Source organism: Tigriopus californicus, chromosome 1 (assembly GCF_007210705.1).
Source record: "Tigriopus californicus strain San Diego chromosome 1, Tcal_SD_v2.1, whole genome shotgun sequence".
In the NCBI taxonomy this organism is placed as follows: Eukaryota; Metazoa; Arthropoda; class Copepoda; order Harpacticoida; family Harpacticidae; genus Tigriopus; species Tigriopus californicus.
Genome location: NC_081440.1, coordinates 5,061,095 through 5,085,368, shown reverse-complemented (window position 1 = coordinate 5,085,368; position 24,274 = coordinate 5,061,095). Strand labels below are relative to the sequence as shown.

Sequence of the window (24,274 nt, the reverse complement as noted above, 5' to 3'; positions counted from 1 at the left end):
CTAGAGCAAAATTCCATCTTGGCAGTACATAGATCTCAAGCCAATGTCCGCAAAGTTCTTATTTATTATTAATTGACCACCAAAAGTATTTTAGAATAATTCAAATTGCCACCAAGACAGCTTTCATGGGACATGTTAGTTTCTTTGATTGAGATATCATTTGTTAAATGAAAACAAGCTGTTTGAATTCAAAAATCTTCAGGATTTCATCCAATTCTAGCTCCATTAAAAAACTGGTCATAAGCAAAAAAAGACCGGGGAAAATCATAACTTATCTAAGATACTGAGCCGTCATTGGTATTGCTCATAGCTTAAGCTGATGTGTCTTGTTTAGATTTTGTGCGAATGGCAAGGGTTATCGAAATCCTTGAGATCCACCTTATCTTAAAGAACGACTTGATGTCAGATTTGAAGCAATAATCTTAATCCTTTTTGTTTATGTAACTCTTTTTCTGTCCTTAAATGTCAAAAATATATCCCTGAAACAAGCCCTTATCAGCATTTCAGCAATTTTCTGATAAATATGTTTGCTGCAGGTGTACATGAAACATGTAGAAGGTGTTCAGAATAATACATTCTGCAAAACGGGGCTCTTTTTTGGCAAGATAAAACACAAACAATAATTAGAGACCAATGAAGAAACCTAATCGTGCTGTTTTCTACAACGCCACCTAAGATGTTAACAAAGTGAAGTATGTGAAGAAGATGGATCCACAAGAAACTATCGAATAATATCTTTGAAGTGTTTCGTCAAAGCAAACATCCTTTTATTTCTTCAAAATTCTATTCATTTTTAGGAATTGCTTACATGTGAGTATTCAGCCTTGAAAATTATAGTACAACTATCTTGTCATTTAAGAAAAGAAAATAATGAATAAAGAGAGAGAGAAATACGTTTAATTATAGAATGTAACAATATTGATGTCTGGACGATCCTTTCAGTGCAAGGTTTCTTGTTTCAATGCTGGGATTTCATTCCTAGTAGTTGTAGCTCAGTACTATATTGCTATTAGATAACTTTCAGCTATGCTGTCAAGACTTTCACAAATGTTTTTTTGATGTTTACAAATCCAAAGGAGCAACATTTGCTTTGATGAAAATTGGTTGCCGCTCATGAATGTTTACTATATCACTTAAAACACACATAATGGCACATCAGACAAAAAGTGCAGAATATCAATATCATTAAATGTGATAGTAGCACTTCTAATAGAAATTTGAAGAGCATGTATAAAGCAACTAGGTAGCTACTTTTCCATTGAAAGTCGAATATTCCAGTTTTTATCAAATTTAACCGCTGAATGCCCTAATGGTATCGTGGCGATAATTCGCTAATAAATGAAATATATTTTCGATCTCACATACTCATTTAATGAAACCGCCTTCAAATATCATATCATTGTCTGTTTTAAAAGAAATGTAACATTTATTTAGCCGTCAGCTTTTCCTGTTTAAGATATGATCAGGAACTCCAACTTCGTACGTTTATTGAGCACAAATATTTTATACATTGATTCCAATCTATGCATTTACAATGTGCTTTAACTGCCTAAAGATATTAATTTGAGTTATGATAGTTCACACACCGCATCAAAATGATTCATCCGAGTTTCAGAATTTAAATAGTAAGCAACCCCTCCTAATCACTTTTTTTTCTCCCAAAGAAAACCATCTTTCGCCGTCTTGTGGCGCTCCCTAACGGCATAGTGATTCAACAGCCAAGTGAACGTGGATAAATTTTGACAACACACGGTTGTTCCAGCTGCTACTGAGTAGCGTGCTTTCCTGGGATTTAGCCTGGAACTTCCGAGCAAGTCCATTGTTGTCAAATTCTCATCAGTATATCCTCAACAAGTGGAACAACATAGCATTTCAAGGAAAGAAGCAACCCGTGAGCAATGACAAGTGTAGGTATTCAAATTGTGGATTGTTCCACTCACACATGCGAGGAGGTTCACTGACCCAACGGCCCTTGTCTCAACCCACCTCATTCAAATTCCGAGTCTAAAGACCAGGGCAAACTGTAGTCACTGATGGTTAGTAAAGAATTAAGGCCAGAATAGATCCTCCCCCCCCCCNCCCCCGCATCCAAGATGCAAATGACTGATTTGAATATATGTTCCTCAAGATTGGCAATTCATGTAAGTGTGTATTGATCTCTTTCATTTAGAATCCCGGTTTTTAGATCAAAAGGCCAGCATCATGCCAGTTTCACTCCGAGGTCGCAAAGTGGAGGACGAAGGCGTTGTACCACTCATTAATGAGAATGATTCACGGCATCAAAGTCCGGACAAAATGGGACAGTCGGAGTACCAAGAAAAAAAGGGCATCAAGGGCGACGAGTTGAATGTGGCCGTTCTTCTGTTCTTGTACGTTTTGCAAGGGATTCCTTTGGGACTGGCTGCGGCCATTCCCCTGTTGTTGACCAATCGTCATGTCAGCTACAAAGATCAAGCTCAATTCAGTTTCGCATATTGGCCCTTCTCCATCAAGCTCTTGTGGGCTCCCATAGTGGATTCGTGCTTCATTTCCAGCTTTGGGCGTCGCAAAACATGGCTAGTTCCCGTCCAGTATCTGATTGGGATCACTATGCTTTTATTGTCGGCCAATGTAGACTTCTACCTTGGGGAACACGATCAGAGCCCAAATATCGTTGCTCTGACGGGCATGTTCTTCTTTCTAAACTTTCTGGCGGCCACGCAAGATATCGCCGTGGATGGTTGGGCCTTGACCATGTTGCAGCGACATAATGTGGGTTACGCCTCCACGTGCAACTCTGTGGGACAGACAGCGGGTTACTTCTTGGGTTACGTCTTCTATATTGGTCTAGAGAGCTATGGATTGGTCACATTGTCCGGATTCTTGTTCTTTTGGGGCATTGTGTTCCTATGTGCCACTACGTTGGTGGCCATTTTCAAGCACGAGGTGACGGACAAAACCAAATTGACTTCCGCCGAGGAGAATCACCCGGATTTGGGCGTGGTGGAGACGTACACGCTTTTGTGGAAAATCATAAAGCTCCCTCTGATGCCCTTCATGATATTGGTGCTTTTAACGAGTAAAATGGGTTTCTCGGCCGCTGACTCTGTAACGAGCCTAAAGTTAATCGAACAAGGAGTGCCCAAAGACAAATTGGCCATGTTGGCCGTGCCCATGATCCCGCTTCAAATACTACTTCCATTGGTTATCAGCCGATATACTGTCGGCTCCAAGCCCATGAATGTGTACCTGATGGCAATCGTACCAAGATTAATTTTGGGCCTGATTTTCGCCGGACTGGTTTACGTTACACCCATGTTCATGCTAGGCAATGGACAGTTCCCCTTGTATTACTACGGCATGATCGTATGCATCTACTCCGTGCACCAAATATTTGCCAATTGCATGTTTGTCAGCATCATGGCCTTCTTCGCCCGCGTAAGTGACCCGGCCGTGGGTGGAACCTACATGACCATGTTGAACACGCTCACCAATTTGGGCGGCAATTGGCCTGCCACATTGGCGCTTTGGGCGGTGGATAGCATCACGGTCAAGGAGTGTCAAGGCGGAGACCGCGAAAAGATTGCCCCATCCAATGTATGCGACGGTGCGGTTCAAACCGACTTATGCGAAGATTTCGGTGGGACTTGCGTGGTCTTGACTGAAGGCTACTACATTGAAAGTGTGGCATGCTTCTTCTTAGGTTTATTGTGGTTGTTGTGGGGTTGGAGGACCATCAAGTGGTTACAGGACGCAAACTTGGATGAATGGAGAGTGGTTGAGACCAAAAAGCAGAAAGTCTGACGCAAGGTTGAAGGTGTTTCTTATCATCCCTTGGCTGTCCATGACGCAGACGACGAAATTGAAAACGAAACAGAAACTGAGCAGGACGTACCTTGTTGACTTATGTTGTGATGCCACCAAGTTCGTTATTATGGCATTTAAACAGACTTTGGTTCATCCACGATTCCTGAAAGTAGGTCCAATGTTTGAATGTGAACCATCATGCTTTACTGAAATGAACGTTACTTTAAGGCTAGCAATATTGACTTGAGTTGTTTTAGTGATAGTTTAGGATCAAAGGGGCTTCAAGGGGGTCCAAATATTAATCGATCGACCAAAATTGATCTTAAAAAATTAGATTGCGGTCTTTTAGTTTGCTTCATGAAAGAATAATGATTCAGACGGGAAAGGAAATTTACTCTCAGCCCCGGAATACGCTCTTTTTTAGGTTGATTGTGAAACATGAGCAATTGCTAACATTATTTGACGACCAAAGCTTCGTGTTCATTTTGAAATTAATGCCATTTTGAATTTCTTTGTTTTTGAGGATGATGATGTAATCATCGATTGACCTTTTTCAACCGTTGCCCCAGGGGAAACATGATTCTTTTTCTTTCGGTTTAAGGCTGGTTTTTCATGAAATGGAAGTAAATAAACCAAGAGGATTTGACTAGATATACTTGTAGGCAGAGCTTTAGATTCAAAATGAATTGATTGCAAATGTGATGGATGCGTTAAGAGTTGCCCGCTGAATACTGACATTCAAGTTACTACAGTTGAAGCTGTTCTATCCATGAATTCACCCACAGTGCGATATTAGGCCCATAGGTGTTTAAAGGTGCTCTAGGAGTTCATTTTTGTTTTAGAAAACTTTCATATGACTAATGTTACACGTGACTAATCTTGATTTGGATTGATTACGATCAGAAATAACTTATTTTGCTACTAAGTAATTTGACCATAACAACTTGTGACGTACGATGCCATGAGACTAAATGAGATGATTTCTGCATCAATTTATCACCATTAAATGAATGTTTCATTTGGCACTTTTTTACATGGCTTATTGGAAATGATTATTGATATTGGCTTTTCTTGTACTACCACGGACGCGCATTTCAACATAACTCCAAACGTTTTAAATAAGGGTCCTCTGGACGCACTCCAGGAAACAGGAAAATCGATGACTTTTCAACAATACTTCTTGATTCATTCGATGCCGTGAAAATGAATTCTAGATAATACAACAATTGAAAACACAACCCATAGGCCTTTTCATAAACTCAACGACTGTCTGTTTGACATTTCATCTTATCATTCATTCTTCCAGTAACTTGTACATGAATTGAAGAAAACGGAAATATCCCACCTTTCTTCACTTCAATATTTATGCAGTTTATTGATCGCTCATAAGTGACAGATCCGTGCCAAAGTTTATGTTCCGCATGTTTTTCCTTGTTGCCCAGTCCGTTATGCGTTGAAACATTGGACACTCTTAAACACGGTGAAGAATGGCATGAATGAGAGTTCCATTGATAAACACCAAAACATACTGTTTGAGTCCCTCCAACAATAAAATCATACGCCAACGATGGAGCATTGTTGGGATTGTTACGTTTCACGTACGTCAAAGTTATCTAATCTTCGAATTGGGTTGATGAGACACACAGCGAAGCCTTTAGGCATGAGGAGGTACCATAATTGTCGGCAGTGGTAATCTGAAACTTTGTTCATCGCTTCTCTCATGCCCCCGTTAGCTACCAGGTCCATCTTGGAAACTTCAGTTAGTGTGTACGCGAAGAGTACTATGAAGTTCTTTAACAAACATCCGCGTTGGATCTTTCATTCCTGAACCAAAGTGTACATTGTACATCATGGCCAATATTGGCTTGCAGTCTTCATGACAAGTGGAATTGATCAACGTTTGGTGCGATCGAGGTGTGCTTGCTTATGAGAGTGAGTGTACTACAAAGGTTTCGAACCCACAGCTTACGTACATAATGATCGTCCATGAAGAGATCGAGTAAGGGTGAATGTGAATTCTTGAGTGGAGCACTTACCTTCTTGGGGAGGCCTACTGTACGATCCGCTACAAACAGTAGTCTCTCAACGGATTGTAACTCGGAAGGACGTGACTCCAAAAGCTCTGACGAGGAGGGAGAGAGTAGATTCTCGGGGCCTAAGTTTACTTGAATGACTCAAACATTGCGGAATTTTTCTGGCCTCTTTGCGTGAATGCTGGGTGTCCAGTTGTGTGATATTTGAAATCATGCCTACGGTGTCATTGAAACAACAAGGGACCGCTATGCCATCGATATCCGATTGCTTGGAAAAGAAATCCAGAAATCACAAAGAAGAGAATGGCCATCCTCTAAAGGCTCTCTCGAGCAAAGAGAAAGCCAAGGTGTCAATAAAATCAGCTTCGAAGACGGTCCAAAGAGGATGTCATTGGTTTTGGAAAGACATGAAGAAACGTCACCTTCTGTGGGTCAAAGTGATCTTCTTGTTCCAGTCCGCCAGTCTAGTGGCTCTCTATCCATATTTGACCATTCATATGCGGTCTTTGGGCTTTGCCATCGAAGATACGGCCATCGTGAATAGCGCTGTTCCTCTGGCAGACGTTTTTGGGCCACCCATTGCTGGATTTCTGGCCGACAAGATTGGCAATTTCAGGATGTTTATGGCCGTGGTCACATTTTTGAATGGTGCAGCCAGTTTACTACTCCTGGTCATTCCTGCTGTGAAGACCGATTTGGAAATGTGCTGCCAAGGCAGGCTCAACGAAACTGCGACCACCAATTTGGAATGTGTTCCTAGGGATTGGTCTGAGCCACCTTGGACCATCCTAACCACAGACGACATCAATGTTTCCTCAATGGGTACTCTAGCAGTTCACTCTCGAGATTTTAGATGCAATGATCCACAAGGCGCTCTGTCTACCTTCAAAGCCCATTTAGTACATCTGTCTGTAAATCAGACCCGATTCCATGAATGTGCCCAGAGTGATCACATGACTTCCTGTCGAGTGTCCGTGAATAAAAACTGGCAAGACTGGTCCACCTCATTTGCATCCTATTTGGGGGTTAGGGTCTTGTTGGACATTCTAAGAGCCTCATCTCTCATGCTTTTCGAAGGGGCCGTGGTGGTGATCATCAAAGAGCATGGCGGGGATTACGGACTTCAGAAACTTTTTGGAACAGCCGGCGCAGTCATATTCAGCCCATTGGCCGGCAAGATCATCGATTGGTCGTCATATCGTAGTGGTCGAGAGGATTACTCGGCGGTTTTTATCCTCTATTTCATAATTAGAGCCATCACATCCCTTCTGATCCTAAAGCTCAGCCTTGGCTTCAAGCCACCTGCCAAGAAAGTGTTCAAGAACTTAACGAAAGTTCTTTGCAAACCAAATGTCCTGGCTTACCTCGTATCATTCCTCACCGCCGGTTTACTCTGGGGGTTCTTGGAAACATTTCTCTTCTGGTTCATGGAGGACCTCGGAGCCACAAAGTTCCTTATGGGCCTCTCATTGGCAGTGGGCACATTGGCTGGAGTGCCAGTGACCATTTTCTCACGTGTGATCATCTCCAAACTTGGTCACCACTTTGTCATTTTGACCACCTTGGTCATTTACTCATGCCGAATGCTGGGATACTCCTTCATTCAGGAGCCGAAGATGGTCTTTGTTTTGGAGTTCCTGAAACCATTATGCACCACACTCCTCATCATTTCAGCCATGACCTTCGTTAAAGATGTCTCGACCCTCACAACCGTAGCCACTATGGAAGGCATTTTTGGTTCCCTTTACTTTGGGGTCGGCCGAGGTCTAGGGGGGTTGATAGGGGCCTACTCCTGGGAACTGATTGGGCCTCGTCTGACCTTTCAATTGCTATCGACCCTCGCTATGGGCTCGGGGGTTTTCTACTCTATTATTATGTTGGCTCATCGAAAGTTGAGAAGCAACAAATACAAGCTACCTCATAGTCAATCTACAAATGATGTGCATCCACCGGTTGGACCGACTGTTCACTCGAAAGTGAATGATTAAAACAAGGTGCAAAACGAAGGCTCTCTCTCCTAATGCAACTTGGTCTGGTTCTCCAGTCTCGACTCAGTGCCTCTAAATGCCAAATACCCTTGTTCTTCAATCAAATTTGAACCAACTGGTCCGCCTCTTCTTTGTGGAACAAGAACTGAAAGTTTTGCTCCAATGATCCACACCCAAGAAAATCTAGTTCAGGAAGCCAGAAAATGCATCCAAACCAGACAGAAACAAGTGGGGAAAAAATTGCACACCCGTGCGGTCGTTTCGGCAAACAACTTTAACATTTTGTGCATCACCAACTTAGGAGGGAGGAATAACCCCGCCCGAGGAATGACGGATGAAGGAAATCCGTTAACGAACTAAGGGAGGCGTGGTGTCCTAGTTTTACCTGTAGACACGACATGAAAAGGCTTATGTGGAACAGAAGAATGGCTCATTTACGTTTTAGCTGTTTTGTGTTTACGCCATCCTAAAGAATGGCAAACTACTCTTCGTGTATACCAAGTACCATCATAAATTCCGAGTATCTTGATTCATTCTTTCCCTCCCTTCGGGATAACAACGGCGGATCAAGAATCTTGTCAACAACTATTATCACGAAAAACATTGAGGAACATGTGCGCAAATGCTTAAGAGTCAACGACCTCGAGGGCTTTTTCCTTTCCAGTCTTAGGCCTTTTTAGCTTCACCAAATCATGCTCGAGTTCCTTGATGTGTACAGTTTTTTTCTTGCCTTAGGGGTATCCTTTGTTCTTCTCGTTCATTGGTGAATGAACTCTGCCCATGCATTATTTACTGGCTCACTAAGAAGTAAATGGACCCGTTTTTGATGGAATCAAAAGGCCCAAGACTCTGATGTTGCCAGTTATGATGCTTACCAAACCAAGTAAAAAGCCCCTCGAGGCTTCGACCTACTCACATCCTTTTTGTTCAGAAAAGTTCTTCAACGTTATTTAGTCTTTTTGTTTGTAAGTAAAAAGTTCCTCGTCATAAAAAGCTTACGCTTAGAACTCAGAATTTGTCAGATTTTTGGAAAGAGTCCAAAGCGGTTCGTTACAGAGAATAGAAGCGAAGGTTCGGGATTAAATCTAAGGTTTGGGAGTCCCATAATTCACCTCAGTGTCTTTGCAGATAATGTTGCCCTTCTGTTGTTTGAAACGTTTGTATTCATTTTGAGCTCAATTGAATGTATTTGAGAAAATAATACATTCCCTCAGATTAGTATTATATTATCTCTCAAGACAAAAAGTTAGAGAACCATGTCATTGACGAAAAACAAAATGACACAACATTTTGTTGCTTTAACAACGCATAACTCTTGATTGAATGTTTTGATCACTCAGGAAATTAATACCTATTTCCTTCTCAACACAAAGAATAGTGTGCATACAGTTATCGGTAGTGCTGTCTCAGGAGCCAGGGAAAAGGCCAGGGAGTTTTTTTTTTTACTAAGCAAGTCTGGTCTCGAGACGTCCAAGGCAGAGTGTGCTCACGGCAAAAAAAATATCTTTCTCTCTTTATCTTCCTCTTTATTTCTTCTTGTTCCGAAGCCATTGCACCCAGTACATTATCAGGCGAGATCACGTGCAAATGCAAGTTCGTTCGTATATCATACTAACACCAGTCTCCAATGCGCTTCAAAGTTCCCATAAGCTGAAAGGGACAAGAAAAACACGGTCCAGACATACGCAAAGCTCCTTTCGGTGATGGGCTCTATGTGTGTATCTCTCGCTCTCTGTGTCCCTCCTTGGTCCTTTAGCTAGATCCTCAATCTTCCACCCTACATCCTAATACTTTACAGACTAGACAGGATCGTCTCTGCTTAGCCCAAGGATCTTTTCACCTTCAAGCGAGTAAGGAGGTTACCTTGTCTAGTTCCTTCCTCCCCTATTTGGAACACTGGTGTGCAACGATTTTCGGTAAAGCTAGATCCGAACTTGAAAAGGCATGTTGCGGGAAATGGCAAAATTGCCGCTTCAGAATGTCCTTCAAGCAAGATGTTTTTGAGGCAAAAAAATGAACATTATTTGATGCTTAGTGGTTCTATCTTCGGTTTTATCTGCGGCGAGTGAGCGAGCGAGAGAGAGAGAGAGAGAGCACGCGACAGCTGTCTTTCCCATATCTTGTTTGGTTCCACGAGAATGAATGTGGAACAAGACAGGTTCTGAAGCAACCCAGACGTCTGGAATGGACCCTCTCTTTCTAAACTCCTAGAACGGAGCACTTGATTACACCTAAGGACCACGATACCAAGGTCTTATTCATCGAACTAGCCAAACAGCCCCTCTTGTCCCCCTTTTTCTTTAGATCTCTTAATTAGATACATGAAGCATGCTATTACTGTGGGAATTCATTTCAACCTATGAAGATTAGCTTTACTAGTTAAAGGACCCGTTTACGGTGTTCCAGCATTCCGGCAATGGAGGGTGGCATGTATTCCTTACTCATTCACTAGATGAAGGGGGGCGCCAATCTGTCTGGTTTTTGTTTACTTGTTTTTGGTCAAAATCTACTCGAGTTCCATTCGTTCCTTGTGTGCTAGAATGAGTTTAAACTTAGGAAACATTTTGATCAGTGTCTTTGTGCACCTCTTCTCTTTGGCTAAGGAGCATTTTGGATCGCCGTTCCAAATGACTAATTACAGCTACATACAACAAGAAATGATATAGGAAAAAAATGGCCTCATTAATTCAAAAGTAACTTGCCTCAGCTGTCACTAGTTTTTAATTAAGTTTCAATCATCAATCACCGTGGCAATTTCTTATTACATGATGGAGTTGTTAACAGATATAAAGCTCTTACCTATGTAAGATGGATACCTTATCACTACAAACCCACCTAATGAGCGACCAATTTTGTGACTTCGACCGCAACGTGTTCGAGTATTCTCAAAACCTCGAACTCTTTTGAGGGTTCATCAAACAAATATCGATTCCGAAAATATGATGCTCTTTCTTTACCATGCTGTCATTTGTTGGCATGAGGATAGTTTGAGCACTAACAGTCTTGTCTGTTCTTCATTCTATCCATTTCAGATATATGAAGCAAAGTAAAAAGCTGTCTGGGTAGGAGAAAAATCGAGTTGTTGCTCGCTTGTTCCAGATCCCCAAATTGAGGAACGCCACCAACAGCGAAGGCTATATAATCTTGCATTAATATTTTACCCAACTTTTTTTTATCGGCTTTTTTCCCTTCATGGACGGCTAGACGTCGAAGAAAAAGGTGGAAATCTATCGTACTCAAGTAAAAACTTGCTTGGCTCAGACATTTAGAGAGAAAGAAATGAGGGAACAAGAACATGCTCTTCAGACAGGCGATGAGCAATCATGTTCCACTAAATTTCCACAAAAGGCTTTCCAATATTCAACGTTCTCGAAGTACAACAGCAAATAGTTTTGCTCCGGGGTTTGGCCGGATAAAATTCGGAAATTACCTTATCACGAGAAAGCGAGCAAAAGAAGCGAGTAAATGAAAATGAATGTTATTTGGTATGATCATAAGCCCAAGAAGATGAGCCCATAAATTTTACTACAGGCGGAAGAAAGACGATAGGGAGGGGGAGGGGGGCGAGATCGATTTGGAACTCAGAAAGGGAAAGTCTGCTCTTGTCTCTAGGAACCACTCTTCCACCTAGAATTTCCACCCTTATTTTTGAGAAAGTAAGAGTTGAGAGAGAGAAAGAGGGTGGAGGGGCGAGGGAGAAAGAATTTCCTAGTGTTCCATGCTCCACAATTGGTCGTAGGGTTCTTACTCATTTCACAATCACACACCTCCATTAGAGGCCGATCTTTGAACTCAAGATTGATCAATTGTTTTTTATTCAGTTGTCAAGCATTCATCATTGCTCCAACTTATCCTGAGGTTGGTCATCTGTCAATTGCGGTCAATTTGTTCCAGGAAATGTGTTCCTTCAAATGTATGTGCATGAAGATAAAACTGAATAATTTGACAAGAGATATTTGTTTTGGAGGATCTGGTCTCGTTTCAACTCAAAGCCAATCTCTTGAAAGTGCTAACGGGCTTTGTTTTGAAAGAATGGATACAATGCACAAATGTTTTTATTTGGAATTTAGGCCAGAAAACAAAGCAAGGAACGAACACACAAGCTTAACGCACATTTATGGATGGCTCCACGCCTTCGACTTCAGGAACGTTCTCTCCTAGACCTTGGACCAATGTGCAATAGGGGTGTGTGTTCCTATCAGTCGTGCTCGCTTTTACACCCCTTCGACCCCTTTCATTCATCAAAGAAGCCAAAAGAAGCTTTCCAGTTTGCCCTTTCTTTTCGATCCTGAACTTCTGTACGTAGAAGGCCACGTGGCTCTACCGTTTGTGGAGCAGGTTCTCGTGAAGGCATGGAACAATGCATAGTGACTTCTCTGGGATCGCTTTAGAAGCTTCCATGTCACTTTGGAGATGGCACGTAAAGTGTAAAGCTGGGACATGGAATGTGTTTTTTTTTACTTAAGTCATAAACTTAATGGGCACTGACGAGTCGACTAAACGTGGACAAGAAATCGATTGGATTGAACAATCTCTTTGGGGAGAAATGACGCTTAGGAAGCCATAAATGAACCAAATCTGGAAGTTAGGAGCCTTGTCGGTTCTATTTTTGGTCCATGCTTTCCCTTTCTAACCCTGCTTGCACCCTTCCAGTGGATCGAAGACAGCGCTGGGATGGAGTTGAGTGGACCACACAGCCACGCTCTCATTTTCTCCCCTTCCATCTTTTCGACCGAGGTGCACGCGCGTATCGTACGTACTTGAAGCCAACGGAACGTAGTACGAAATTTACTATGTCGGCCAATATCGATTTTCTCCCCTTCAAGAACAGAGAAATGGGGGTTGTGCCAAAAAGCCACCCTTTCACCTTCGACGTTTTCGTTCTGTTTTCCTCATGAAAGAGTCAGGATTGCATGAAAAAAAAAGGATTCGTTAGCTACCCGTTTAAAGTTTTCTCAAGAATTACTCGTACGTTATATCAGTCAAAACTTGTGTCACATGATTTGCATTCACTTTGCATTATTAAAACTCTGTGTCCACATTATTTCTAACAAAAACTGTGAATTTGTTGTGCGATGGAATAGTACCAGGATTTTTACGCAAGTTTTCTTTCTAGATTGCGATAAACATCAGACCTAGTCAGAGGGCTGCCTATGCACTCTTCACTATCAATTGCAAATTTGTCTGAAACAAGTACCACCAAGGCGAATCCTTTTTGGTGAAGGAAATTCGATTATGGCTTCTTTTTGTCTAGCATTTGAATCAATCTCAAGGAACAATTAGTGGTTGTGGCAAGTACATGGATACAAATCTGGAGGTGCATCATGGTTTGCCTGGACGCCCTGCAGGAAATCCCATTCGATATCTTGATGAAAAACGCGGGGATGAAGAAGGTTCTCCACCAATTCCGATACAGAAATAGGGATTAGAGCAAAGAAAAAAAACTGTGTTGTCATGGTGACATAATCAAAGTTCTTACGTGGGGTACTGTTCTCACCTACCTTGGACAGTCATAACCAAATCTCTAGCTCAACCACCAAGAACCCTAGTTGAACATTAAAAGAGACAGATTAGTTTTCCCAATTCTATGGTCGTCCATCAGCACTTCATCCATCAAACCAATGCTAAACCACGAGGAAGAAAGGGAACCTCTCGTTCTGTATGTGATGTGCGTGTATGTCAATGCTTGGTCCTCTTTTTGCAATGGTTTTCCTGGTCAGAAACAGCAGGCTTAAAAACTCGTTCTTAAATCTGCACATCGACCCAACGCTGTCTGGCAACCCTGACGGCGGTAATTCTAGTCGCTCCTCCTCAGACACGACGAACCCACCCTAGTCTGGCATTGATCTTGAAAATTGAAGGGAACAAAGGTAGAGTTCTCTGGAAAGGGAAACAGCAGGAGGAGACGAGAGAGAGAGAGGGGGGGGAGAGAGAGAAGCGGGAACATAAAAACGGGCGCACCTAAGGAGCACACCGCCGCAGAATCGGCTGCTTGGATGCCAGACTGCTCTGCTCCTTGAATGCTTGCTTGGACCGACGCTTTGACGCCGATCAAGCTTCCAACTGCAAGAGGCGTGTCATTCATTTGAAGGGATGTAGATACAGAGAGTTGGCGAGGCTAATTCCGGGACATTTAGCAAAATTCTTTTTCACGCAGTACCCGCAGTACCAAGAATATGGAATGGCATTGATAACTAGCATACTCTTTTCCAAGTACTGGGGATGTCTCAGGGTGGAACATTAAAATTGATCCCGGGGATGACCATGTGCGTGAATGGATGAAAAGTATTGGCTTGGAGATGCGCAATGCGTGTTGCTAAGGCGTCCATCCCTCTTAAGAGTGAGATTTCCGAGGAAGCTCTTCAAGTATGGCGCCGATTCCGACGATCCTCTCCATGCAGTCCCTCGCCTTGTGGGCATTGGGCTACGCCGCAACTGGGGGTTCTAGGCTTCTAGCTCAGCTCCATAATAAAAACACATGCTCTCCTGACTCTTCGTACGGTTCTACAGTTGTACGTTGCCTAGAACTCAGGATAACACTGAGGGAGGACAAGACTCTTCGGACGGAGGATTGAGGGAACCGGGGGGAACCACGCACATTAGATGAAGGGGGACGATTTAAGAAGCACACCAGCCAAAGTTCCTTTTCCTCTGTCCGCGCTAACGGGCGCTAACAGACCCCCAAGCCGGCCCTTGAAAACACTACTACGCCGTAGTAGTCCCTGTGGATATAAGATATTCCATACTAAAGGAGGGAGGGAGGGAACACAACGGACGGACGCAGCATTTTTCAATGCGTAGCAACTTGAGCTAGCGTTGCTGGGCGGGGGGGTGAGGAGTAACTCGCTGAGCGACTTGCTCCACGGTCGCCAGCCGTATGTATGTATATATGAATGCGTGGTGTGCTCTCCGATGGACATGTGCATGTTATTCCGAGCTCCCCCCACAAAACGAAAGAGAGAGAGAGAGACGGATGAGACGATGTTGCCACCAGGGCATACAACACGTTGTAGTAGGTACACTCCCTTCCAGACGAGCGAAGCCTCTTTCATCGTGGAAAATTCCTCTTCTTCTAAGTCGCGCCCGCGGACCCGTGAGCCGCTTTATTCCATGCTTGTTGGGCTGTTATTCTCTCTTTGAGTGCGTCTGTGAGTCTCTCTGTCTCTCTCTCGCTTCTCCGAAGTCCGGACTCACTCACACTCTTTCTCTCTCTCATCGAAATATCTGAGAGAGCTTGATGATTGCAGTTGCCGACAACAGAGGGCAGAGATCGGTGTGGTTGGCGAAATACAGCGGTGACAAGGTTTTTTTCGAACGCAGATCCGAGTTCACGAAGAACGAGAACTCCAAGAGGAACACGATTGGCAAGCACGCCGTCTTGGTGATTTCATTGGGTGCAATACAAGAGACAACAGCTGCTCTCCGAGCAATTTTCCCGTACTAATCTAACAACTACCATAACAACAACTACAACTACAACAACAGCGGCGACTGTTGTTGTGCTGTTCCTCCAGCTGCTCCTCAGTCAAGTCTCAAGTCGCCATCCAAGTGTTGTTCAGAAGCCGGTTGTAGCTCGCTCTTGCAAGTTCATACATATGGAGTTAAGAAAAGCTCTCGGACGTTGTTAGTAGCACCAAACAAATTGCCTTAAGTACTAGTGTCTCAGTATATGTGATTGGCAATATCCGCGAGCCACACTTCCGAATCTTTGGTGTGATTGCGATCAGACTGGTTGGAACAAATTGGTTCCACAACAAGATAGGACATCAACAAAATACAGTGTATTGTTATTATTAGCCAACATATTTAGTGATCTTCATTGCATGGTGCAACATTCCCACATTTCATTATATTTACAATTCAAGGTAAGAGGTAGAAACGTTTTTCCTTTAAATCTACTTTGGACAGACAAACAAGATTGAGGTCTCTTTATTTGATTAAAGAAAAGAAACATTGCCATAGTGAGTGCTGCTCAATACAAATGGATGGCATTGAAAATGGACAAATCAGGTTTGGAGTTCTGGACTCTTAAGAAGCCACAATTTTCCATTTCACTTGCTGAAGCACATTCTGGCCGATCATGGCCACGTACGAGGAATGGATTGCTCTGTAATTTTCTTCATTTTTGAAGAGTGACAAGTGAGTCCTCTGGAATGGTTGTCATGTATAAATTTGACCCCCGAACGAGAGACGAGATTGAGAGGGGGCATTTTGGGGGAGGATTGGTACGTACAGAGAGGCGAATGGCCAGGATCGAGGCTGAATTTGAAGACTACATAGTGGAATGAGTTTTCGAACCCGGGATTGAAATTATCGTGCCATCTCGCGGTTTCGAACCTCTTGATATAGGTGAGGAGAAAATGGGTCCCCCGTATGAATGTCATCTGCGTGTCAGGGTGATTCAATTGAAGAGCCGAGACTTGGTCTTAGCGAGTAGTCGCTTTTTCGACGATGACCATAATTAGAGGGCTCAACATTGTGAAATGCCACATATTTGGAGACGACAAGCAAGCATGATGCGGTCAGAATACCGAAACTCGTGGAACAATTGTTCACTCAGCCGATAGAATATAGAGGTCAGTGAAATGGTTTCTTGGTTGATATTACAAGTATATTTGACTTGATGGTTTGTTTCATGTAAACTCTGGAAGAGCAGAAAATCCACAGCCATCCATCCCTTTCAGCTTCAATGATGCCACCTTCAATTTGAACTTCCTGAGTCTTTATCCTTAATTACGCTTCAAATACAGACGTCCAATTCCGTGCGCATTCAACATAATGCTAGCTTGTATCCATCGTTATTCCCAGGATGACATTGATGGCAAAACGCCACTCGTCTATGGCAACATTGTTGAATTCAATCGTGTAGTTTATGCCACTAGTGCAGTGTTTAAAAAATACCCGAGCATTTCGGTACATATGTGTTCAGAGCGAGCGAGTATCTGCATGAATCATTCAAGCCATGAGCCACTATTTGAACTGAAAGCCCCTCTCAGTCCCCAGGTTGTCCATGTGTGCAAGTGCAACAACGTGGCAACCTGACTAGGAAATTGCGACTCTTTCTTCTGGAGCTTCATTTTTTGCTTGGATGTACCTTCTGACTTGCTCAGCTCAGAGTTGCCTCCCTCATTTTCCCGCCAAGCACCTTTTCCATGTCGGCTTTGAGCTCAGTTCAGTTCAGAGGTCTTCCCCGCTCAATGCCATTCCGACAGCTGAAAGGGAAAAAAAACACTCAAAACCAGGGTTGCTGGACGAGGGTGGGTTTACAAGGTATTCTCCCAAGTGTTCAAACATGCTTCCTCCTGGTTTCCTGGCAATGGCAAAACTACGCTTCTGATATTTTTCATGTTCTTGGAGGCACATATAGTGTTACAAGGCACACAGCTTCAGGCGTATTTTGTTCCCAAGCTCTGCTTTCAAGCTCGTCGTCCAACCTGATGCCAAAGAGCAACAGCAACAGCAACCAAGTGGTCGGTTCATCTAGACGACCATGAAGAGGTTCTGGCCCTCTCTACCACTGCATGTACATTCCTTGGAAGAAGTTAAGGCAATGGAGATGTGGTGGTAGTGGTAGTGGCGGTGTGGCTGTTTGCTACACAATATCTTCCACAGAGCGCTTAGATCATTCACAGCTTGGGAATTCTTTGAAACCACATGGTAGTTGCAAGATTCTGTTGGCAGCTTTTGACGAACCTTGATTTGCAAAAAACGACTGCGGAGCAAAAAAAAAATCCTGGCGACTGAGAGTCGCTTAAGGTCTGCTCAACTTTGATCTCAAGCATGATGATATTATCCACACCCAATATGTGAGTAAGTGTTGCCCCTGAGATAAAGCAGGATTTGCATCCCGAAGATGTGACCTCAAAGATCGTTTTACCTCTCTGAGAATGCTGCTTTATTTACTCCAACGGCTCGTTGAATGTTGATGTATCCGACACTGCTCAGTCAATATCGCGCTTCCTATGAGTATGAGTAAGTATTTTTATGACGTTGTTAGAAAGAAAGATATTCAAGGCCAGATACCAAAGTAACACCAGTTGGACTTTGCAGCTTTCTTATAATACAGTCATAGCCAAATTTAACCTCGGTTAGTCTAGGTTTTGTCTTCTACCTCCAAATTTGGTTAGTTCTAGTTAGGTCGTGATCTGTTCTGTGGTTGTTATGTCATATCTCAATGAAGTCTAGCTACGCCTCCTCTGAGCCCTCTCTCACTCGCTCTGGGTCTGTTTCAATACCTTCCACTATTGAGATAGCAGCGAGTGTTCATGCCACGATTCAAGTAATCTCTTGGCGACCAGCCATGGGCATCCGACAACAGCTTCACGTACTACACATCATGCTAGCTGTCGTCATGTCTAGAATTTTGCTAGTACGACATTCACGACTACAAGAACACCATAGGTGCATATCGAGAGAGGCCTGTTTCGCGAGGCCTGATTGGTGGGTACAGACGTGCTGAGTGATCGCAATGACTAGGTGTCAAAGAGAAAAACACATGGCACCGCCATATATAGCCCCTATAGGAACTACCCGTCACTAATCTCTTTTGATTCGATTGTAGAGCTAATCTATTTCTTGAATTGCTGGATTAGAGTCCTTATTCGGTCGCTTTTGCTTTCGTGCCAATCCATAGTCAATGCCCTATCTTTAAGCTTTGCAATGTGTCATCCCTCGCTTACATATTCCTGTTCTTAAAAGTTATTGACCATGCCATTGAATGCATTGCATTATACTAATGGTCGCATGACAGGCGCGACTCTGCTTCATGGATACTGGCAGTCATTTGAAGAGACATCAGAAGCCTGAAAAGGTCTGAATCGTGTCCCTTTTCCGGCTTCATTATGTTTTCAAAGTGGTGTTTGAAGTAGTAGTACTAGTACTAGTAGTAGCAGTGGTGGTCATTGGATGTTCAGCGGGAACTGGCACGCATTATTTCAACACGTGGAATCCAATGCGTAGAGTACAGTCCTTGGGCATTTCCTTTCTCAAACAGCTCATTAGAAAATGCCCTCGTGAAAGCTGACCTTTGGAGATCAATGTTTTGTGATAACATGCGTCTCTGCTTCAATTCCAGGTGAAATGATCCGAACTTGACCATCATGCCTCAACACAGAAGTACCTACAACAAGAACGGGATCAACTCAATAAGTTCAGGGTTGAACAAAGAAGAACTCCTTGACAAGTAAGTTGGGATCTTTTTGACAACAATACCTGCTTGCTCCGTCGGTAACCTCCCCTGTCAAACTTGTTAAACCCCATTGTCCTTCCTGAGGCGAACATAACCACGAAGACGGTCCCTGTACTTGACAAGGTCGACCATTTTTACCTGCATTCAGCGAATGATACACATGCATTTGTTTCTTTCAATCAGGGCCTCTCTCTTGGTGCATACATACAGGCATGATGCATGATGCCGATGATGAATTCGAGGTTACTTTGCCTATCACCTCGGGATGCTATCAGCATCATCCTTCCTTCACCTGGCGTCAGAATAACCAATGTCGTGTGTCTAAACGTAGCCCTAATTTAGCTCTGCTTATCCTCTCCACCCTCTTGGCTGAGTGAGTGGATAGATGATGCGATTTCAATGTCGCTCGCTCACCTCGCAGATTATCCGAGTAGTCCATGTTTAAAATTTCGCGCCAAAACAATGGCAAGGAAGCAAAAAAGGACCTTTCAAGGCGACCTTGATCGTGAAGTTCGAACAACGCCGGTTTATCTCGGTTTTGTGTGCGTTACTGGCCCAATGACGCCGTCAGTCCAGAGCTCCCTTCTCAAGTTCTGCTCCTCCTTTGTCGCTTACTCTCTGCTTGAGCCCCTTGTGGCCACGTATCAAGGCAAAATCCTCGGGCTCCTCTCGTCAGTGCAAGCGCATGGGGGGAATCGGGAATCGGGGTGTGAGCGAGGTGGGCTCCGAGATGAGAGGGACTCGCTCTTTCAATCGCTAGCCAGCTAGTTAGCTAGCTATCTAGCTAGCGGGTAGCTCTGGCTATGCACTTGTCCGGAGATAGGTAGGAAGAGGCACGTTGGTGGCAGTAGCGCCTGATTTTCGTGGCCTTCCCTTCCAAATCCCTGCGATCCCAATCCTCCACCGCCTTTTTAGTGGGAAGTGGGAACAAAGAAAATTCTAGGATCGCCGCCGTGCGCTCGTGGTTGGGCGCGATTGGGGCCCAGTTGTGTGTGGGGGATTTTTCCAAAGTCTCAGAATTTGAGGCGTGTGTAGGGAACGAGGGATTCGGCCGGCCGGCTGGCCGGCGATCTGCTTTGGCGGCGTTGAACATGTGTTTTAGGCTGGCCGGGAGAAATTCCGAGGATGGCTTCAAAAACAACATGTAAATTCAGTGTTGGGAAAAGCAGCGTGACATGAAAGACCTCTCTGGCTAACTTGAAACCTTTTCTGTGTGCCGATTGATCTCTGTCCCTGACTTGGTGTTTTTCTACCTTTACCTTCAATCTCTCTTGAGAAGAATAATTCGAGTGACTGTGTTGTAGATATTGATTGAAAATAGTATAGTCTTGTATGATTGTGTACTTGTGCCTGTCCGCTTCGACATCATGCCTGTCTCGAACCTTGCCACATCTTCACTGTTTGCCGGTCTTTCAAGTGGTGTCATTTCTGTCACGGCCGAATCCAACAACAACAACAATAATAACACCAACAACAATAACTACTTGACGGGCAACCATTTCTCCAACTCTTTCCTGAACCGCAACGTCCACCCCACCATCACAACTCAAGCCTTTCAAACCTCGCCCACGTCTTACACCAACGGGGGTGGGTCACAGTTCCTGAGCAAGGCTTTGAATCCGCAAACCGAACAAGTCTTTCATTACAAGTAAGCCACCAAAATGATGCCTATTAGCACCGCGAATGCGTCTGGTTAATCTCATTAGCACGTCGTTCGTCGTCCACGGGCTCCACCGGTCCATTCGAGTGACCACACATTGTGTGCACTTGAAAACTGCGATTAAACCAAAGAGGGCTTCAAGCCTTCCAGGCGCAAGTTGAGGTGGAAAAGTACGCCAATAGTAGTTGGTTGCTTGTGAAGTTTATAGTTAATGTACAAACTCCTCTGGCCATCTGGGATGGGGCTCGGTCGCCCTCTGATTTCTTTTCGTAGAGTGGTAATGTCAGGTCAAGGCGATGACCAAAAAAAAGCCATTCGTGCAAGGTCCCAAGATGACCGGTTTGGACGAGTGAATTAGAATTAGGGTGTTTTATCTGGAGCCGATATATTCCTCTGAGTGAGTGGTGTCCCTTTCTCCACCACACAGAACACAACTAGCTCTGACAATCAGGACATATGCATAAACCACCTGCGAGATTCTTGACACTGCCGACTGAGTCTTTATGCATGACTTGCCGCTCCAACAAAAGAAAGAAGGGAGGATACGACATCCATAAAATGCTGATGACTTTGACATTGAAATGTTCCTTTAATGATTTCCAACTCGTGGACGAAATTCAGCTTACATTTTGTTTGCAAGTTGTATTAACATTTTATGATGACGACGACGACTCGTGAAACTTTCGATTTGGGAAAAGAGTGTGTCCATGAGTGATGTTGGAGAGCAGGCTCTTGAGCTTGTCGCTGTTAGCGAAGAGATTCAGGATTATTCGGCACCAGTTGATCTGATCCATTTGCCTCGATTTACTTGATAATAGAGTTGTCAAATAATCATATTCATCCTCTTTTGAAATGAACATTCCAGCCAAATCCCACACTTGTGCTGGATTCCAACATTGACGCTGAACTTGTCAATGATGCTGCTGAAGTCAACTTAATCGGATGAACGCTGATGTTGATCGACTTAAATTCCTACTTTCCCTCAACGATATGTTGTGGTGCCAGATTCAATGCCTTATCCTCTCGAAACGAATCACTCCATACGAGTATTATTCCCATTCATGACTTGATTTTTTTTCTCTTGGTTCTAGATATCTCAAGGAATTCCGGGTGGAACAATGTCCCTTGTTCCTTCAGCATAAGTGTCAACAACATAGGCCCTTCACTTGTTTCCATTGGCATTTCCAAAACCAACGCCGAAGAAGACCAATTCGGCGAAGGGATGGAACCTTCAACTATAGTGCGGATGTGTATTGCTCCAAATACGATGAGACCACCGGACTTTGTCCCGACGGAGACGAGTAAGTTGACTAGTCATATTCTTAGTTTTATAGCCATTCGATCTTCTGGCTTTGGAATGTTTTCTTTTGGGGGGTTTCTTACTCAGAGTTTAGTGGTCACCATATTATTAGCGTACGGCCAGATTGCGTTGAAGGTCTTCCGAGACGGTTTTTTGTTCAGGTTCTTTGCTACCGAAATAGACCACTTGTTTTTCTTCTTCCTGAAATGCGAGAACCCCGCTTAATCGGTTCAATTGGCAATCAGCTTTTAAAAGATTTCCTCCCGATTTCCCTCCATAAATCTTTCCGTGCCTTTTGAGGATGAGTTGTAAAAGAAATCAATAATAATGATTAGAAGAAGAAGGAAAAAAAACCTTTGAGATCGAAAAATGACTTCTTCATCACCTCTCCACCATAATCAACATGACCTTTACCAATCACGGTTTCTCTTGGCGCCAAACATTGCCTTGAATTCTCAGTTTCTTCTCTTTCGTCTTCGTTTTCTTTCATCAGCCATGATCAGGGGCCCCTATCTCTCCAGTAGTTAAGGAGTGTCTACTTCGAGCCCTACAAAGACCTATGTATGGATGTACCGACTTCCACTGCTGTTCAATGTACTATGACGCTGGTTTGTGAAGTGAGGAGGAGGAGGAGAAGAAGAAGAAGGTGGGGGAGATTGAGGAGGACGAGGACGACCGATGATGTTGGTCCGTTAGAACATCGCTAGCTCGCAATGAACTTCTGAGATTACACACTCCATGTTTCCATCTTGATCGAGGATTCGTTCGCCGATCTCAATGTCAAGGGCCCCTTCATAGTAATGGATTTGTCAACAAAATTGTTTATTTTGTACTCCTATCCAAACCGTGGCTAGCTAGATGACTAGGATTGGTTCGAGCCAAGTGTGACAAGGACATTTGGGTTTGGGGTCCTTTTCAATTACCTTTTCACTCACGAGAAAGAAACAACCCATTGGCATGATCCCTTGTAAAAATAACTTCAATTTGTGTACAAAGGAAGCTAATCTGGGGAAAAACTTCCTGCCTCCTCCATTTTTGGGAAGGGATTATCTTTGTCTGGTATCAGGGTGGTTTTCTAGTGCCCGCAAGTTGTTCGAGCCCGTTTACCTTCATTTAAAAAGGCTCTGCTGCGAGATACTTTCTTTGATTACATCATTGTATTAGTCCTGAGTGCTGAGACGATATCAACATGGAATAAAAGGCTCCGATTCAACCTCAGTCACACGTTAATCAGAACGAAACTGAACGAAACCGAGCGAAGCAGGAGCTGTTTCAGGAGGAGCAGAGGAGCAATTTCAATTTTTCAAGGACACCACTCCAACTTGGATGATGTCTTTTCATGCTCGTATGCTTGCGCCAACAACCTTTTCGAGGTTGCCCAGAAAAGCTCTATGGTTGGGATTGCTTGAAATAGTGATATTTGGCACGAGTGATTGTTCTAATATGTAATTACTCACAATAGGGCAATTTTATTGCAAAGCTTTGAAGTTAGAAGTTGATTCTCCATAGCGATCAAGTCACCCTGATTTCGTCCAGGTGAGAAAACGTGGATTTAGTCTTCCATCCGTACTTTACCAATTTGATAGTTGGATGGACAAACAGAGGGCGAATGGAAGCAGGGAAATTGTCCAGGTAGACATTTAAGCTTGGATGAAACCAAACTGGTATCATTGCAAGGAAGTTCTTCAGTCTGTCATCAATGGCAGCAACATTTGTTCAGACGGGATAATTATCTATTGCCAGAAAAAATATCCAACCATCTCATGCCATCCCGTCTTCATTGAAGCAACAAATAAAGCAACAAAGGACATGGACAGAGGGAGTCAAGGCCTTGAAGCCGCGGAGCTCTGCAAACTTTAACATTTTCGATTCAAACGCGATCCTTGACTTGTTAGCTTCAGTTGGAAAAAAGTAACTTTTTGGCATTTGATTCAAATGTTTCTACCCGAGAGGGCAAACCGAACTATCACCTTGATAGTCTTCTGAATCGTAACCACAACACCAGCATGAAATGTCGCCTGGTTGCTTCATCAGCACCAACCATTATAATAGCTGAAGAGTTGTTGCTTTCTCCCGAAATTGGTGCACACCTGTAGCTCCATCTGCCTTGAGAATGAAGCGACTTCATGAATTATTTACCCAGAAATGCCTTGAAAAAAGGAATGCCTCCATTTTCTGACATGTTAATTATCGTGAATGAGTTGGAAGCGAAGCGATGAGAATCCAAGCTCAAGCCGTGCATTTGAATTGAAAACTGATATCCTTGTGTTTTCTTAACAATCTGATCTCAAAGCTCATGATGACGATGATGATGATGAT

At 43.5% G+C, this 24,274-nt stretch overlaps 3 protein-coding genes across 6 annotated transcripts in view; all 3 read left to right on the top strand.

Moving 5' to 3' along the window:
- The first annotated feature begins 578 nt into the window (after positions 1-578).
- On the top strand, positions 579-4,018 carry LOC131880580 (acetyl-coenzyme A transporter 1-like). 3 transcript variants are annotated; one of them, XM_059227249.1, is made up of 3 exons: positions 579-810; positions 1,665-1,911; positions 2,171-4,018. In XM_059227249.1, exons 2-3 carry the CDS (start codon positions 1,899-1,901, stop codon positions 3,781-3,783), a joined length of 1,626 nt encoding a protein of 541 aa, XP_059083232.1. In that variant the 5' UTR covers positions 579-810; positions 1,665-1,898; the 3' UTR covers positions 3,784-4,018. The 3 variants fall into 3 exon arrangements, with proteins under 3 accessions (XP_059083232.1, XP_059083247.1, XP_059083240.1); XM_059227264.1 differs by having other exon boundaries at positions 580-810; positions 1,665-1,907; positions 2,186-4,018; XM_059227257.1 differs by having other exon boundaries at positions 582-810; positions 1,665-1,907.
- A 1,414-nt stretch (positions 4,019-5,432) lies between these two features.
- LOC131880570 (major facilitator superfamily domain-containing protein 6-like) lies at positions 5,433-8,814 on the top strand. Its single transcript, XM_059227240.1, has one exon. The coding sequence runs from the start codon at positions 6,032-6,034 to the stop codon at positions 7,805-7,807; it is 1,776 nt and encodes a 591-aa protein (XP_059083223.1). The 5' UTR covers positions 5,433-6,031; the 3' UTR covers positions 7,808-8,814.
- A 6,252-nt stretch (positions 8,815-15,066) lies between these two features.
- LOC131892868 (putative E3 ubiquitin-protein ligase UNKL) overlaps positions 15,067-24,274 on the top strand; it is a 37,089-nt gene continuing 27,881 nt past the window's right edge. The window contains exons 1-3 of one of the 2 annotated variants that reach the window (XM_059242742.1): positions 15,067-15,672; positions 18,882-18,989; positions 21,747-21,956. In XM_059242742.1, the coding sequence (XP_059098725.1) occupies positions 18,907-18,989; positions 21,747-21,956 (293 nt within the window). In that variant the 5' untranslated portion in view covers positions 15,067-15,672; positions 18,882-18,906. Of the gene's footprint in view, positions 15,673-18,881; positions 18,990-20,055; positions 20,644-21,746; positions 21,957-24,274 lie in introns of those variants that run through there. The other variant, XM_059242733.1, reaches the window with a different exon arrangement.

Excerpts from the sequence above, each read along its gene's own strand:
- LOC131880570 (XM_059227240.1), top strand. The coding sequence starts at position 6,032 with ATGCCTACGGTGTCATTGAAACAACAAGGGACCGCTATGCCATCGATA.